We start from the raw sequence: 18,206 nt of genomic DNA on the forward strand, positions 1-18,206 counted from the left end.
AACATACTTCATGGAATGTTCTTCATGCATCATAGCAGCTCATACCTGTGATAGAACAAGCTTTGTATTTGTTTCCTTTCCTTCCTTTACATTCACTATTCACAGTGAAACAGGTGCATGTTTGTTAAGAGTTCTGAGGTTGCTGACTGAGCCACAGCACAGCTGTGTACCACAGGTCGAAATTCGACCTTATATATTACAATCTAGCAGTATCTGGCTGGCCAGAAGTTGGCCTGCCCCTGCCAGCATGTGGGCACTTCTTCGTTTTTAATCTATTCTTTGGCAGCTGACACAGGCGCTGACAGAGAAAATCCAGTGACTTGGTTGTTAGGGATTTCACGACTAATGTTTGTTTGCAGGTGTAGACCTTTGTATTGAATTCTTCACTGTTATGCGTTTACCTCACCGGAGCGCACATTTCTTGCTTTTTCCTTTTAAACTTTGGCCCAAAGCTAACTTTTAAGGATGATGACAGAACATGAGAACAAACAAGGAGGAGTTTGCAAAGAATCCAAAAGACTACAGCTTTATGGAGTGAATCTGCAAGTGCAGGAACCTGAACGCTAGTGTTGCACACCGCCGCTTAGCAGCTAGGGAAAGCCGAGAATGGAGTTAAGCCATGCTGCAGAATCCGCACGTGAAATCAAGCAAGGTAAGAGTCTTACAGTGAACAGCCCTGGATAGACTTCTCGTCCCTTAAGCCTATTAAGTAGCATGCTACTGGATTAAGCACAAAATGACAGCAGAGAAATCCACTGGGCTATGGATATGGGTATTAGAAACAGTTGGCTCCCGAGCACAGGACTCCAATATAATAGCAAAATAATTCAAAATGCAATTACTCAATTAAAGTAAAGTTAGCCGGCAACCTCAGACAGCCTTTGGCTGTATCTTTGCAAGGTTTGGTAGATATGTCCATTAACCGTGAAAACCCTAAACACTGCCACTTTCAGCTTCTAAACCAATATCCGACTACGTTCTTTGATCAAGAAGTAGAATACACATATATAATTCTATATAGCTAATACTGATTAAACACAGCACAAAAGGGGTTAATTCACACTACCGAAAAAACATAATAGGACCCTACTTGCATATGTAACCACAGGAATTGTAAATAAGGAGCTAAATGCCTTCACTGAAGCTTTGCATCTCTCTGTAAAAGTGACGGGTTGGCTCAGTGAAGACACTGAGCAGCTCTATGTCCATGACGGCGTGCCAAGGGCGACCCAATCCGAGAGAAACTTGCTCAATGAAATTGTGTACTGGATCCACATCCTGATCAGCCAGTTCTCCTTGGTCGAATTCAATGCTTTCTTCTGTGACTTCCAGAACTTTCAGGTCAGAGCCACGAAGACGAGCAATTGCTATAAGATTATGAGCCCAGACTGTGTAACCTATGGGGAAAGAAAAACAAAGTCACTCTGTCGTTTTCCTACAAGGCATTTTCTTACTCTAGTACATAATACCAGACCATCCCAGTATCTCTCCCACCTATTCTGTCATGTTCCATCTGGCAGAATTCCCCTAAGGCATGGTGGGGGCTTTCTGGCTTCAAGTAGTGAAGCCCCCATTTTACACTCTGAATAAGAAAGTATAAAAATATTTCAGGTAGTTTCATCAAGCTTTTCTAGATCTTTTTCTCCTACTTACAGAGCAGTGGACTACTATATGTTTTATATAAAATTTCAAACCTCCTGTGATCTACTCTGTAATAAAATTAGAATGAAAAAAGTGAGTTATCAATTAATGGAATGCGTAGAAGGACTGCTTTAAAACTGCTTATGCTAGAAAAAAAATTTGCTTTCATTACTTTAGAAAGTAGACTTATTAAAAAAAAAACCAAAAAACAAGCCACCACCAAACAAACAAAAAGTCAGCATGCACACAAACCAGAAGCCTCTGCAGCCTCTTCAGGTCACCTCAGCGTGTGTGTTTATGTACATATATATATGTTTATAACACAAAATAAATAATCCATGTAGAAGTATCCTTCCCTTAAGGAGGAAGAAAAATTTTAAAAAGCCTTTTTTTTTACAGATGGACCATGCTTTTTATTCACAGTGCAAGATCATACCACTATGAGTATCCTACTGTCTCCATCCCATCCTAATGGCCACACACTCTTTACACCCTTTCTTCATTCTGCAAGAATGTATTTAACATCTGACTTCCTCTGCCTCCTGGACATGCTACCTTGGTGGAAAGATGATGACTTCCCACAAAAGACAACCTCGAGGCAGCCCATATAAGGTGTCCTTAGCATATGTTTTCCCCTTCCTCTTTCGGTCAGTGACAAGTGGCAGCCAAAACTGTATGTAAATCAAAGCTTTTTCAAAAGCAAACTAATACCAGAAGAGGAAACATACACATAAACACACACACACGTGTGTGTGAGAAGCACTGGAAACTGAAGAATAACCACTTCGGGAGACAGAAGAAACCTGAGCACTTGGAGCGAATTAAGGCACCTTGAACAAAACCACCTTCTTTTCCTGAAGGGAACTTCACAGTATAATATGACAGCTAGAAAACATTATATGGTAAACCTCAGGGAATCCAAGCATGAGGCCAAGATGCTGTACTGAGGCATCACTGTATTTCTTCCTAATAATGTTCTATCTACAATTAGTACTCTCCAAGAATGATGCTTGCAGTATAGTGCTACAGAAGTTATGTCCACAGCTTAGAAAATATCAGGAGGCATTTATAAACAACTTAGCTAGCTTCTGCTGCAAGGAGGGGAAAAGAAGGGTAAAGAATGTGAATCCCAATGAAACAGCGAGGTGATATTTGGCCATTTTCTCACACAGGCAGATACAGCATCTCTCCAGAGAAAGGTGATGTTGCAACAACCATTTGGTAGAAGCACAAAGGATGTTTGTTTTCCCAGTGCTCTGCACAGACTAATATTTTCTGCTGAATAGACATGTGCTAGTATTAAATGATACTTACACTAGCTTATGTTCAGATGTTTCACCAGCTTTTGAAGTTAGATAATATATTAGAGGACTTTTCTGTAGCAGGAGGATAATTTAAGGTAACACAATTTTAAAAATTTTTAAAGGTCCTCAAACATGTATCGAAATTTTAGAAGAAACTGCTAAAATGCACACCAAGACTGGTACAGTCATGTACCAGTACTCAAAATCTGTCTCACTTGAAAACTGCTAAGGAGAGACAGCTGAACTGATCATGCCTCCCCTGTCCCCAGCAATGATTTTTCAATAAAAGACCATGAAAAAAAAAGAGCAAATACAGCAGGACCTTCTGACTTCAACCAATGGAAATCTGAATGTCCACTTCCTGCTGCTGAAAGTCTCCTGTTTGTACTGAACAACTGGAGATTTACTCCCCCAGGCAGTCTGAGGAAACACATTTATTCTTGTGCAACACAATACAGTCATCACTTAACTCCTTCATGCATCAGCAAACTTGGTCTTGGTAAGCTGATTCCAGCACAAATAAAAAAACATTATTTTGCATTATTTCAGTTTTGGGTGTCTTAAAATTTGCCAGACTGCTGTAACTTCTACTACCAAGTGCTCTATGGATGACAGACCTGAATAAATTCTACAAGCTATTTGCTACTATATGGCAAATAAATAGGTGGGATAAATCTAGCCCTGGTATTACTGGTGAAACCAACACACTCAGTGAGGCAACCCCGTCCACATATTTTTCAGCCTTCATCTGCTGGTAGTCTTACCAAATTGGTAACAAATTTCTTCTTCTCAGCTTTGGGGTACTTAACTCGTGTTATTTACAAATAGGAAGCAAAATCATCTAATCTTGCCAGCATATGAGCTCACAGAAAAACAGCAAATATTTTCCGTTCACATACACACAACCAATCACTTAACGGAACTTGCACAGTGCAGACCACTTGTAGGATAAGCCTCCTGGAATACTCACTTCTTAAGTTATCTTCATTTCTGTGAGAAGTTTAATAAAATCTTATGTGTCTTCTCAATAGAAGTTAGTAAGATACAAGCATGTTTAAAACTCATATGCAATAAATATCTTCAACAACAGCATGTATAGCAACAGTGCAGCAGCCTTTTGAATAACATGCCACTAAAACACAATATAATTAGAAAGGCTGAAGGCTTGTAAGCATTTAAAAGCTACATACTATGTCCATGCAATGTGTTACCTACCATGAATAGCAAGGAGAGACAGTCTTGTGCACCTCCAGGCTAATAAGACAAGTGGATCTTCATTCCGGTTGTCACTGAGATCTGGGAAGGCAGACATATCTATCACATCATTCATTAGTATAAAATGAGTGAGGAACTTGTCATACTGCCTGGATATGAGGTCAACAACAGCCCCTGAAACATAAGTGACATAGCTGTCAAAGTGAATCCTCTCTAGGGGGATACTGGGTTTAAGAATCCTTAACATATCATCACTCTTGACATCAAAAGCCATTATATAGACTCGAAGATTAGTGCTGTTGCGAGTCAGTGCCTGCCAATTCTCATCTTTTGGCATATTGTCCAATGACTTGTGCATTATGGAAACACTGTGGACCAGCAGAGACAGTCGATGCAAAGGCACATGGTTGCTGTCAGCCAGGACTCTTGCCATTTCAGCTGTAAAATCACAGAAATCCAAAGCGAGTGAACGCAGATTCACAAAGCGCTCCAATTCAACCGCAGTGATAAGAGTGGTATTACCAGGGATGTGGTTGTCCAGTAAGCTCAGATGTTCCATGGTGTTGGCTATGGGGTTTGATAAGGAGGACAATGATGTGGGAGTTACTATTTGCAGCATTAACCCACAAGACAGCCATTTCAATTGCCTGCTATTGCCTAATATCTCTTCAAACAGCTGCTGGATTCTGTAAGTAAACAAAAGAGACAATGATCCTATTAAACATGGTTTAGTCTTACCAACTGTGTATTCAATTGTTTTATTCAAGAATTATTCTTGCCAGATTATTATGAACTCATTCTGATACACCCACCTCTCCTACCTCCCTTTTTTTTTGTGAATAGATGTTCTTTAAGAAAGATATTTTTTTCAAGAAGGCAATAGAAGTATTTTAAATTTTCAATAGTAAATTCAAATAGTACAGTCACACTTTAAAAACTGTCTCCATATCAATATTTTTCCAGTCTTCATTCCAAAGCTGTAAAAGCTCAAAAGACAAGTATTCTTTTAGTATATTAGACACATGTGTAGGTAAGTATTTGATCTCAGGCCCAGGTCAGCATTACAGAGAAACAGTTGAGCCAGGCTACAGCAGTCCCATAAAACATCAAGAAATAATATCCAGTACAAAAATAGCAGAAATTTTTGTTCCCCAGATCAGGTAATAGTTTTGCACAGAACACTTATTCTTTTATTGCTATGAGGATTTGTATACTTTACACATCTAAGCAAAAAAAAAAAAAAAAAAAAAAAAAATCACAAAATTTTTATTCTCATCCACATAGCTTTAACAGAGATAATGTCCAGGCAAAATTAAAGGTTTAGGCCAGTATCCTCACTGACAGCAGAGAAACACTAGCACCTTAAGTGCAGAACAAGAAAAGCACATAGGGATAGTTATCAAATATCTCTCTAGTTTTCAAAACTCTGTAACTCAGTTCTGAGCAGAGGTGGCTTTATGTATGTTGCAACTCTCAGAGACTTCACTTCTACAAATTCATCTAGGTTCCTCCCTCAGCAGAGTAAGTGTTTAGCAACCATAGCACCAAGTAATAAAGAATTCTGCAGTGCAATTATCCCCTCTCCTTGTTTGCTCTGAACCTGTCACCTACTACCTTTGATGCTCCATAACCCTTCTGTCATAATAGTTAAAAGATCATTTCTCATTTATCCTCTTTCTTGGTAAATCCTTATTCATGCCCTCCCTTGCCCATATGTGCTTTCTTCTTTCTCCTATGAAGGTATTAGGCTTTCAAGGCCTGATTTCACCCAAGTGGAAAAGCTGGTACAGTTACTGTATTTATTTTACACCTCAGCTCCCAAGGTTTTGCCTAGGATAGCCATCAGGTAAAAAGACTTCAATATTTCCAGCTTTCTCCAAATATTTTATTTTAAATTGACACAACTGTTGCAACTGTGACACAAATGAAATAATTTTAAACAGTATGTAAGAACCACGACAGTGTAGCTTTTCTATTTTATTCCTAAATTCATTTAGCGTTAAGATGAACCTTATTTGATCCTGGCAATGTTTGTTTCATAATTATTCTTGCCAATGCTTAAATTAAAGGCAGATTATCTCACAATCCTCCAAAGAAAAGATTCCACCACAGCAATCTCAAATTTCTTCCAAAGACTCTTCCATCCCTCCATACACATCTACAAAAGGAGCTGTAATGGTTGCAGCAATGGTAGAATTTATTTTGTAATAGCCCAAGTAATCAATCTTAATAGTGCTTTTAATATTTTACAGAACTGTTGAAGACAAATCAATTTTGAGGTGTTCAGTAGAATACTACCATCTGTATGTCTCACTGCCCTAAAAATCTGTTCAAATTGCGCTTCTCATACACCTTTAAATCTGAGTTTAGAAGAATACTGTTCTAGTACCTGCAAAATTGAATAAAAAGAAATATGACACATAATTCTGCAGTTCTAGGGTAGCTTTTCTCCCCAGTGGGAATTGCAGTAAGAAACTTTTTAACAGAGAGAGACTGATTCAATGCAATTTTCACATCAGCTTTTTAGTGCAAGCATCAAAGTATTTATACAAGTATTTAGATTTGTGCTGCTAGTCTAGTGACCTGTAGGTCGTAAGAAAACTTTCTCCAGTTTTTAATCAGTAAGAGATCAAACGTGTCAATACAGGATATTTAATAGCAATAATTTCTGAATTGTTTTTAATACCTGCTTTATAAAAGGCCAGACAGAAAGCACTATATAAGATAGAAGCAATTAATTTTAACATATTTCAAATAATCTTTTAAACACCCTAGCAGGTTTGATCTTTTCCTCCCCTTCATATTCTTATGCACATTCTATTTTTCATAAATAGATTGCATCTAACTGGAGTTTGCAAAAATAGCCTGAACTGCATTCTAGAAAATTAGACACGTGACTTCTTGGAAATTACCACCTACTTTATTACCATAATAATTTCACTTCTACTGCCTAGCAGGTACTACAACATTTATGCTAACTTAACACAGTTATTTCAAAACTCACTTATAAAACTGAAGTTCGAGCATATAACAGAAAATACAGGCAGAACTCACTCAGCACAAGCCAAAAAGCAATGCAACCTACTAATGCCTCAACAAGTGTCATCAGCCCCCTGTGCTCCCAGCAGGCAGTAATTATGGGATGGTCACCACTGACTTGTAACCTACCAATTATTATACTGAAACAAACAATTTTAAAAGCAAAATTTTTAAAAATGTACTTTCACAATTAATGCCCCAAATGGTGTTTTCATCCAAAGGACAGACTAAAGCCTGACTAGACAGGCACAGTTACTTTTTAAGCTCCCAAACCAGTCCTAACCAGGATTGAAATACATTCATGGCCTTGGACAGGAAGCAAACATACTACTAAGGTCCATATGGAGGCCATTTGTTTCATTAAATACTATCAATCAAAATATTTTGTTTAATAACAGAGGCTAAACTGGTTCTTTTGGAAACCAAACTATCTGAACCACGTGGATCAATCATGAGAAGCAGATTTCAGAAAGCCAAAATTTTAAATAACCACCTTTTGTGGTTTGTGGACAAGTGAACTGTTTACACTGTCCTTCCCAACACCAAGAAACAGAGCTGTAAAGAGAATTTTAGAAAGTAACCAGGGAGACACATGCTGTACAGAAAGGGAATAAGCATTACAAACTCATGCTGATGACTGCAAAAGTGTATTTTTGAAAACATGTTCCAAAGCCTCCTCTGCCTCAGGACAACCCCTAGCCTTAAACCTGAGGAAGCATCCTAATGACTGTAAGAGCTGAGATTCCACCCACAGTCTGTTACACCAAGCTCAAGGCCAGATTTCAGGAATCATAACAGTTTTTCCCTGACTGCTTTAATTGCAGGAAGTTTCTGAAACAGCTAGTAAACTTTATACCCATATAGGTTCCAAAAATCCTCAACTACCGCTAACGCTGTCTCCAAAGGTTGCTTGTACATTTCACTGTAAGTTATCAGCATCAAAGTCTTGCAACTTACTGATGCAAACCCCAAGTGCAAAAAACAAGGCCAAGCAGCCATAAAGATCTACTTTCTGAACTAAGTCTGCTACTAGTTCTCAAACTTCAGACAACTGAATAAAACACTGCCATCTTCCCTTTAATTTAGACAAGGACTAGCAGGTCCTAAATAAGTTGTTCTATTCTAGAAAAGAACCAAACAACAATAAAACCCCCCTCCAAAAAAAACCCACAAAAAACCCCAAACCACCACCACCCCCCCAAAAAACCAAATAACCCACAACAACAAACAAACACAAAAAACCCCACCAAAATTAACTAAACTAAAAAGAAGTAGCATTTATTTGCTCATTCCAAAATGTGCAAAGGTTAATACTCCTGTAAAAGACTAACATCAAGTTAGATAATGAATTTTGAATGGTTTATGGCTCCAAAATGTGAATACTTGCTTGAAGAAACGTTTAACCATGCACTCAGCTGAGTAAACATCTGCTTAGATGGCTCGCTTCAAGCCTCTTTGCAAAGACTTGATTATATATTTATATTTTCACAAAGGGTATCAAATAAAGGAGCTTTTTCCAAATGAGTCTTTTACCTGCACACAGCACTACAGTACATACATTAGACAGAATCACAAATTGCTCCAAGTTTTGCATTGGAAACGTAACAGATGACAAAGTATGTGACTCACAGCTGTATTCGCACTGGTTTGCAAATTTAGGTCAGGACCAAACATTCAATTTGATGACTGTGTTCACATGCATATATTGATCTGATAATATACCTATAATGGTTCTAAAAATCACTCAAAACAAAAAATAGTAAAGACCTAGAGTGACTGTACTTATTGCACTACTGGGCAATAGATGTCTAAATAGACACAAATTAAAATTATGGTATTCATTTTATTGTATCAAAAGTTTTAGCAATACTGCTAAAATAGTTAAGTCAGCATCACTCCCTCTGTAGTAATTTATTCCAGAAGTTAGTAGCTGTTCATACTGTATTTAATCTTTTCCAAAGAAGAACAAATAACATAACTATTTTGATTTTAAGCATTCAAGGACTGCCCTGTAACGTAATTATGGCAAGCTAAAATACACTTCTGAACTAAACATGCACATTTAGAACTGTGATCTTTCAGGAATTCTGTAAATACATAACCTAGCTTGCAGATGCAATTTGATACAAGTTGTAGCAGTTCCTTGTTTCAACAGTTTCTCTGTTTCTTTCTAAAGTTTCAAACAAACTTGAAAGAAAACATAAACACAAACTTGCTTCAACTCTTGTGAAATACAAGAGATTACTTCCTTTTCTGATTTGTTCACATACAGCAGTAGTAAGAGGCGCTTGTAACAGCCCCTCATCCCTCCTACCCTTTTGTGGCATTAACATAATATTGTTTCTAGAACACAATGAGAAGAGGAAAGAAAGGATTCTCACCCTGCTGAGAACGGAGGAGAAAAAAACAACAAAAATATAACAGCCACAAAACCAGACTATTTCATGTAAATAGTAGGAACAAGTTTAGATTTTCACCCTGTTAAATTTAAAAGCTTCTCAGTCATGTATATCATGATTTTCTGTGTTCTGTTATCTATTTTTATTATTTTACTGTATTTGATAATTTACAAATATAACTTACTGCTTAATCTTCTTGCCATCAGGGTCAACCTTCCCAAGGTAGGTATTTGATATAGTTCCATGTTGCTGCAAAATGCTTATATCCCCAAAGAGACTTAACTTCTGGAGGTTCCTAGGAAACAACAAAATAAAAAAGAATCTGTACACAAAACTAAAATGGTGTGGGAAATCATTCTGGATAAGACAAATGCCAGCAGTAAACCCCAATATTACCCCAGGAGCACATAGCCTATGCAACTACAGAAAATGAGACTGAAGTATAAAGGGGAAGAGGACTACATGAACTGCTGAAACCAGCTGTAAGAGCAAATACTGCTTTTCAGGCAGCACAGGAGTATTTTCAGCAGGCCTGCAGCACCACAAAGAAAACTTAGGAGTGGTTTCACACAATTTTTAATCCTTGGAACACATGTGTTACGCGTCACAGATGAAAACATCAAATACTTATTCCTTTTAACATTTAACACTGCATTTAATGCCCAAGTAGAACACAACTACAAACAATCCTGTCTGAGCACTTACATCAGCTGGGTTACAAATGGGAGCTCAAACCTGCCTCAATCAAGGCATCACAAACCCCAGACAAGAAAAGCAAAAGCTCCCCATACCCTAATCAATATCTTATTTCTGTTATATCAAAGTAGGGAAGCTTTTCTAATATTCCCCATCACTAAGGGACAATGGTCCACCGTGACGTACGATTTTAACTTTTAGAAGGGATACCTAAAAAGAAGTGAAAGAACCTCTGAGTTGATGCTGAACATGACACAGTGCACTAGACAGTCACTTTTCCTTTCCCTAGTTCAGTTTTCTGACTTGCATCTTTTCTATTCCTAAAACAGATCAAGAAAGAGGTATGCAAATGACTGCAGTTTTAAAATAGCTGTGCAGCATTTACAATTAAGATTAATATTTTTGTAGCTGGCTAAGTTTTGGGTCAACATCTCCTTTATTTATATATGCTGCAAATTAGATTTACTCCAAACATGCAAGGGCTAGTCTGCAATTGATAATTAACAAGGCAGAAACTCCGGTTTTACCACAAGTGGACACGTAAGTTAAATTAATCCTAAATAGCAGATGCCAATTAACCTGTAACTCACAATTAAGTGAGTTACCATAAATCCTTATTTCTTCTGGCTTACAAAGCATATGCTAATATTTCAAATCAGCTTTGAGGAAAATGCAACACAATTACCATGCTCAAAGCATAGGGAAGCTCTGGTACACTTCACTACCTCCACAGTACAACCTGATATTCTACCGGGGGTGGGGGAAGGATTAAGTAGCCAAGTTTTACGTTTTTAGTAGGTATGAGTTGCAGTCTACAATTGTTATCTACCATAAATCATAATTTACCTGTTTTGAAGTCCCTGTATTCAAAAACAGCACACTGTTACTTTTTTCTATAGGAGAACAACAACTTAATAGCAAGATCCCCAAGCTTCATATAAAGTCTGACAAATACTAGAGCCAAATACCTAGAAGTTACTGTGACTGAAATTCTAACCATTTACTATTTCGTATTTTAAATGCAGGCCTATTGTACTGATGATAGGCTATAATAAACTGAGCCTTAGAATATGACCAATATTCTACAAATCTCACTAAGACACAGCCTGATCATTCTGAAGAATAAGCTTGGCAGGGAAATCTAAAACACTGGCACACCCAACTGAGAATATTTTGGGCTCATTTTTCCTCAAAAGCTGTAAGAGATAGTCTGGTATGACAGGGAAGTAGCAGGAACCTCCACCTGGTGCGAAAAGTAGTGTTCACAGCCAATGCCTTAAATAAGCTTTTATCTTTTGATCTTGGTGATTTTTTTTGTGAGAGTCAAGAGCCAAAATGCAATCTTCAGAACAGTTTTGAATCACCTACGTATTCACCAAAGGTCTTGGTTTGTACCACTCATACTGCCAGCCAATGGTACAGTAAGATGTAGGCAGGCATTAAGAGGACCACCAAAGCACAGGACACATGGAACACTAATTACTAGCATCCTACACATTTTTACTTCATCTTTCTGGCTGCCATTTTATGCAGTACAGAGACAAATGGAAAAGTCCTCTGCCTGAAAACATAACCAATGACAATATCCAATTATTTTTCTATTCACAGCACAGTTATTACCATCAACAAATCTGATCACAGCTCAACACAATGTTACATTTTTTGCTACTATTTGTAGTGTTATACAACTCCATGACACTCAGCTCACCACTCATCTTCAGGGAGTCAGTAAAGTGACTGCTATTTAAATATAATTATTTAAAAGTTACTTATCTTTTGCTAGAAGTCATAATGGCATCTTAACCCTGTGTAATGTCCATACATATAGCTGGGGAAAAACTTGTGCTTTGGAAGGATTTCTAAAACATTTAATTTTCCACTAGTTCAAAAAGTGCACTAGAAATAACAAGCTTCTTACTAGGTTCCATCTTCAATTTTGGTTGATATTTTTTAATACCCAGTTAAAAAAAGCACAAAATGTCCTTGCTTACATTCAAGGCAAACAAAGTGGTAAGGCACATATTGTATTACTATACTAGTTTCTGCCAGTTTCAGCTGCCTGTTCAGACCAATAGAAAACGGTCATTAGCAAACATCAAAAACAGATGCAGTCCACTGCTTCGAGCAATTCACCAATTTTTGGTTACTCCAAGAGATACCATACTTCAGCAAGATACCACAGTTTTATAGTAAGCTGCATTTTTGTTTCCACAGCAGAGATCAAACAACTCACACAATTTAACATGCTGCAGAGGAAAAGAGGGGTGTGTATGTGTGGTACTACCTTCCTATCTTCCTTTGTAAGCAAGAAAGGAGGAGTAGAGGAAACTATACTTTGGCATCTTAGAGTTACATAAAAGAACAGGATTTTCCTACGGAATTATCACCAGGTGCTTATTAGCTGTTGTATGCACATAAGTGCAAACAAAGTTTGTAGTTTTGAAAGATCAGTTCAAGAAGGTGCAGAACATGAGGATTTAAGAAACATCATGCCCACCCACACCCTTTTTCTCAGTATTAAGTAGAACATCAGCTTTTAAACAGTTATACACTTTGTTATTTTGCTGCATTTACTGTCATAAACATAAAAGCTTATGGAAAAGTTACAGATCACTATAAACACTACTTCAGTACCTTTTAATTAAATAAATGATAGATTTAGATAGAGCTCATCAAGGTCCCAATATGCTGCCACACACAAAACAACTTAAGCTCTGCTTCAAATAAGAGACAGACCTTGAACATACCTTTTTGGATGGCAACTGGCTGGCAGCAGGAGTATTTGTCAAAAAATTTTCAGTTGTTTTTAAAACAAGTTGCAGACAAGTTGTTATTTCCTTAATTCCATCAAAACTAGCAAAGGTCACTCCAAAATATTTCTCTAGTGACTTAACACACAGATTTTCTTAGAAACTAGACATTTTATGTTGTACAGAAAATGCCCTTAGTAGCAAAACCACACATCATTCTCCTCCAGCCGAGAGAGCACTTAGAAATTTCATTACTTTAAGTAATTACTTTTCTTAGGTGCTACAGGATTGTAAATCCTCAAGGAAAACTGTAGCCATTTAAAGTACATGATTTTTCTTGCAAGGAGGAAGGTTGCTATTACGTTGCTTAATAATGAATTAGATAAATAATTAAACCCCCATAACATTACACAGTTAAGAAACAGCATCACAAAGGCAGATTTCTTCCTTTTCAGTTCTGAAGTGTAAGATGGAAGGTTTTTTGAACTTATCTGCCAAAAAGCTATCATAAGGGCAGACAGGAGTTATGAAAGACTGTCCTGTTCTGTACTTAATTCCAATAGGAATGCATTTACAATGATTCAGCCACTGAAGAAGTTAAAAATTTCCATTTCCATTATTTTGGAAATTACAATAGCTATCTTGTGTACAGTGAAATACAGTGAAAACAAGAAGGAATTATTTATAGTCCTTGAGTTACAATTAAATAAAGAGATACAGAGGAATTAATTCATTATGGACTGCAGTCCCTCCTTAGACAAAACTAAGCATCAGGCAGGTGACAGTGCCTCTGGTTTAGACATTAGGTGGTCATAGTAAGAACTAAGCAGCAATTTGGCATATATTAATACTCCTCACCTCTTTTCAATCTCAAAAACCTACCTGAAGAACTAAAATCCATTTTTCTACCTGAAAACTAATCAGTTATAGGTAGTTACTTTGCAAGGAAAAGAACCCAAAAACCCTTGAACACCAAAATAAACTAGAAGTCTAGTGTGTTCAAGGGAAAAAATTAGTCAATTCTGAAAGTAAAACTGAAAAAGGTCAAGTATTTAATGTAAATTATGCCACTCTTCCCCCTATTTTTAAAATGCTCATAAAAATAAGCCTGTTGTAATAACCAGGTACCCTGTGTTCCCCAGTCACACATCATTCATTTCAAACCAAAAGAGCAGCATATAAATGACTTAGAGACAGCAAGAAAGTATAGCAATGCAAAATCCTATCAAAGTTGGTAACTTTTCATCCCTGTCTTACCAGCAAAATTATACTAATCTACCAGAGAACAGATACTGGAGAAACAACTACTTTGGCACATTTTACTGCAGTCCTGAGCCACACTGTGCATACTGAATTTGTAAAACGAACTTCAAAAAGCAAGTGTCCTTGCACAGATTTCAGATAAGGCCATGAAGAATTTTCCAAAAGAGTGTATCAAAAGCCTTCTCACATCAGAGTTAATTTTGACAGCCTCGTATTTCAGTGAGGAAAGAAACAATTTCGTTTTCTAACAACGCCCCCATGCAACATCTCCTGTAGATACTAGTTATTTTAAAATTCCAAGCTCATGTGATATTTGTCTCAGATCAAACAATCACCACAATCACTTCAACATTTTTTCCTCTTACAATACTAGCTGGATTTCCCGAGGATTCAACAGTGAAGTGAAATCTCCTGAAATGCAAGTGAAGACCAATCAAGACAGATGATCACGATTTGCACACCAATGATTCACAGGGCAAGAAATAAATTAACATAAAAGTGAGCTGGGACTAACAAGCTGTTTTCTAAAGTGAGGTCTGTAACTCTCAGCCATCGCAGCTGCACCACAGGAAGTACCTGCTGGGCGCAACAGAGCAGAGGAACTGAAAGTGAGACTTCACACACCACATTTGCATTCATCTCAAACCAACGAGGAACTGCATTTAAAGATCTCTTGCTACAATTCAAAATAAAGACACAAGGAAGGCCTCAAGCTCTGGAATCAAAGGGGGCGGTAACAAGATCGTGACTCAGTTGCAGACAGTTTTCTAAAGGCCATCCACAAGGCTTAATTCCTAAAGATACCCTGAAACACTTGCAGCTTTTTTTCTTCTCTTGATAGGTGAAGCTATATGCGCACAGAGGGGAAATAATATTAACTATTTCCTATCCTAAAACCTACATGGCTTTCCAAACTCACCATAATCTAACTGTAATATCCTTGCTTTCCTGTCTTACGTGCTGACTAGAGGCCATATATTAGAATACCTGATTATTATCTTATTATCTCTATCACACCCAAACACAGTGAAGAGAATGCAAGTATTTTTGTGTTAAAAAGCTGAGAAAATTATCTAACCTGACAAAGTAAGTGTATAAAAAAGACATCTTTAATATAAACCACAGGAAAATATTTCTATCACTTAAATTCAATTAGGCCAAGAAAGTCCTACATATGAACCTTTTTTTCAATAAACAAAAGAACATAAAACCTCCTCAAACCTCAGGTTAGCAGGTAACACAAGAGCTGGCATGGAAGCTCAGCTTTTCTACAGCGAAAGACCTTAAAGCCGGAAAGGTGAAGGTATTTTATTGGGGCAGTAACTCAGTCGCGCCAGAGCCGTAATTTTAACTCCCCCTTACTAATTTCTCATAACATACTTTTTTTCCAAGCATATACAAGGTCTAAAGTCTGTTCATTGTAAGGCTTATTTTAAGCGAGAAAGCTGTCTTGTTATGCAGTAAATTCCAACTCCTGGCTCTCACTTGCTCCGTTCGAGCTGCATTCCCCACTTCCATCCAAAAGACGAAGAACTTTTAATTACTGCAGCTGTATTTGTTTTGCGTATTGACCAGCTGCTCGCCAACTGGACGTGTGAGCGTTTATATTCCTCATCAAGCTACACTATACGATAAAAATTTGGTAGTTTGGAGCGGTGCGTCCCCGTTTCTGCCCAACTCGCACACGCACGCACACACACAGAGCGGCTCCGAGCGCAGCCCCAGCACGAACCGGCCGGCGCCGGCTCGGGCGTTGTTTCCGCCCGCAGAAACCGGCGGGACGGCTGGACGCGGCCCTGCGCGGCTCAGGGCTCCGTCTGCCCCACGCCCGGCACCGCCGCTCCCCCGGCAGTACCTGTTGTTGCGGACGCTGCTCAGGACGCACAGCACCAGCTCCAGGTAAGTCCTCAGCAGGTCGAGCCAGCGGGGGCTCAGCGGCGGCGGCGCCTCTCCGTCCCCCGCCACCGCGGCGCCCTCGCCCGCCGCCGCCCCGCCGCCGCCGGTGGGGTAGTTGTCGGCGGCGAACTGTACGCGGAGCTCACGGACGAACCAGCCGCACTTGCGCATGAGGAACTCGAGGCGCGGGCGCTCGGCGGGCGAGACGCGGAGGCTGAGGCGGAGGCGCGGCCAGAGCGCCGGGTAGAACAGGCACTCCCGCCAGTGCGAGCAAGCGGCCGAGGCCCGAAGCCGGTCGGGGGCCGCCAGGAAGGAGAAAATGTGGACCACCAGCTCGCTGGGCAGGGAGCCGGCGCCCACCGCCTCCCCGCACACCGACATCCCTGGCGCCGGCCCCAGCCCCGCGGCGGCGGCCCCGGGCGGCGGCCCCGGCCTGGCCTGCGGCTCCTGCGACACAAACAACAACATCAATGACACGGCGCGGGGGGGCGGGCGCCGGCCGGGACGCGCCTGCTGCCGGGACGCACCACCCGCGCTGCTTTCGGGGGAGAGGCGAAGGGGCGGAGTGGCTGCTACCACTGCCCGGCAGGGCGGGGAAAGGTGGGCCGGAACCATCGGCTCTGAGGGCAGCGTGTGAAGGGAAGACACCGCCGGCGCCGCGCTGTTTCTGCGGGGCGGCGAGAGCCGCCGCGGCGGAGGGAGGAGGGTTCACCCCGCGGGGAGAATGGAACGTGCCGGCGGTGGACTAGGAGGCGGAGCCGGCGCGCCTGCCCCGCGGGGGACGTTGGCCGTTCACCCCCCCGTGCCGGCGGCGCGGCCCCCCCGCTCCCCGCCCCTCCGGCGGCTCCCAACGCAGTGCGGCGGAGGCTCCTGCCTTGGGCGCGGCCCGGGACCGCGTTGCCTGCGGGCTCCACGGCCGGAGCGCCGGGCGCTGCCGGAGGGCAGGGGCGGGACAGCCCCCGCCGGGCGCGCCTACCCAGCTCGCCCGGTGTTTAGGAAAACTTGGGAAGGGTGTCTGGTGATGTCTGGTGGCGGCGGCGCGGAGGCCTGTATGGGACCGCACGTACGCCTTTGAGCCAGCAAAATTACCTCAGCAGCATTCCTGCTGCTGCCGTGGGAAACGCGCTGACTACGCAGGAAAGGTGGAGCGCGGCGGAGTCCGACGCGTGACAGAACCGGGTGCGAGCCTGGAGGGATACAGGAGAAATGCTCCAAATCATAGTGCTTTCAGTTTCTTACATCTCATCCGCTTTTATAACACCCGTGCCAGCATCCGCTGTAGATGTGTAAAGGTGACTTCTGTGCATACAGAGTTTTGAGAGAATTTAAAAGTTTGTTACATGCTGATGCTGTAAAGGCTGAACAAACAAAGTGATAGTAATTGTATACATATTTATAATTAAAAAAACTTACCAAAATAAAATTGAGTACTGCCAGTGTCTTGGAATAATGGACACAATTTCTATAACAACTTTATATCTGAGTGTTCAGAAATGTACACACAAAATAATAAAAGATGTGCTAATAGAAATGAAGTCTAGACTCCTCTGTATACGGAATAGGCACACATTGTAACCAGATTCAAAACCAACCAAATCTAAACCAACACTCTCCGTTTACTCCATGATTAGCCAATTTTGCTGTCTCACAGCAGGGGTGAAAAAACAGTATCACTTATCTTTCCTTGAATCTGGTCCTGGGGGAAATGTGTCTTCCATTTCTCCTTGACTGGAGAGAAGGAGGCTGTAGAGGCAGATATTATTGTGAAAGTAAGACTATAGGAAATTCCCAGCCAGCCAGTTCTCTCATCAGGGACTGGTGCTGTTTCACACGCCTGCACAAGTGATTTGAACCAGCATAAACAACTCAGGTAAGTGCTGTGCTACTGCCACTACAGATTCCACCAAAATTCCCCAGGCAGTCAAGATGCAAGTTCTGAAGCAGCCAAACTCATCTGGCCTAGAAGGATGCAAATGAAAGGAACTTATGCGCCTACATGTCTC

General features: G+C 40.4%; 1 protein-coding gene across 1 annotated transcript; it reads right to left on the reverse strand.

Moving 5' to 3' along the window:
• Nucleotides 1-978: 978 nt before the first annotated feature.
• FBXO33 (F-box protein 33) lies at nt 979-16,686 on the reverse strand. The gene is made up of 4 exons (XM_014890536.2): nt 16,163-16,686; nt 9,783-9,893; nt 4,161-4,846; nt 979-1,397 (listed from the first exon to the last, which is right to left on the reverse strand). Exons 1-4 carry the CDS (start codon nt 16,669-16,671, stop codon nt 1,126-1,128), a joined length of 1,578 nt encoding a protein of 525 aa, XP_014746022.2. The 5' UTR covers nt 16,672-16,686; the 3' UTR covers nt 979-1,125.
• Nucleotides 16,687-18,206: the final 1,520 nt, after the last annotated feature.

Source organism: Sturnus vulgaris, chromosome 6 (assembly GCF_052056855.1).
Source record: "Sturnus vulgaris isolate bStuVul1 chromosome 6, bStuVul1.hap1, whole genome shotgun sequence".
In the NCBI taxonomy this organism is placed as follows: Eukaryota; Metazoa; Chordata; class Aves; order Passeriformes; family Sturnidae; genus Sturnus; species Sturnus vulgaris.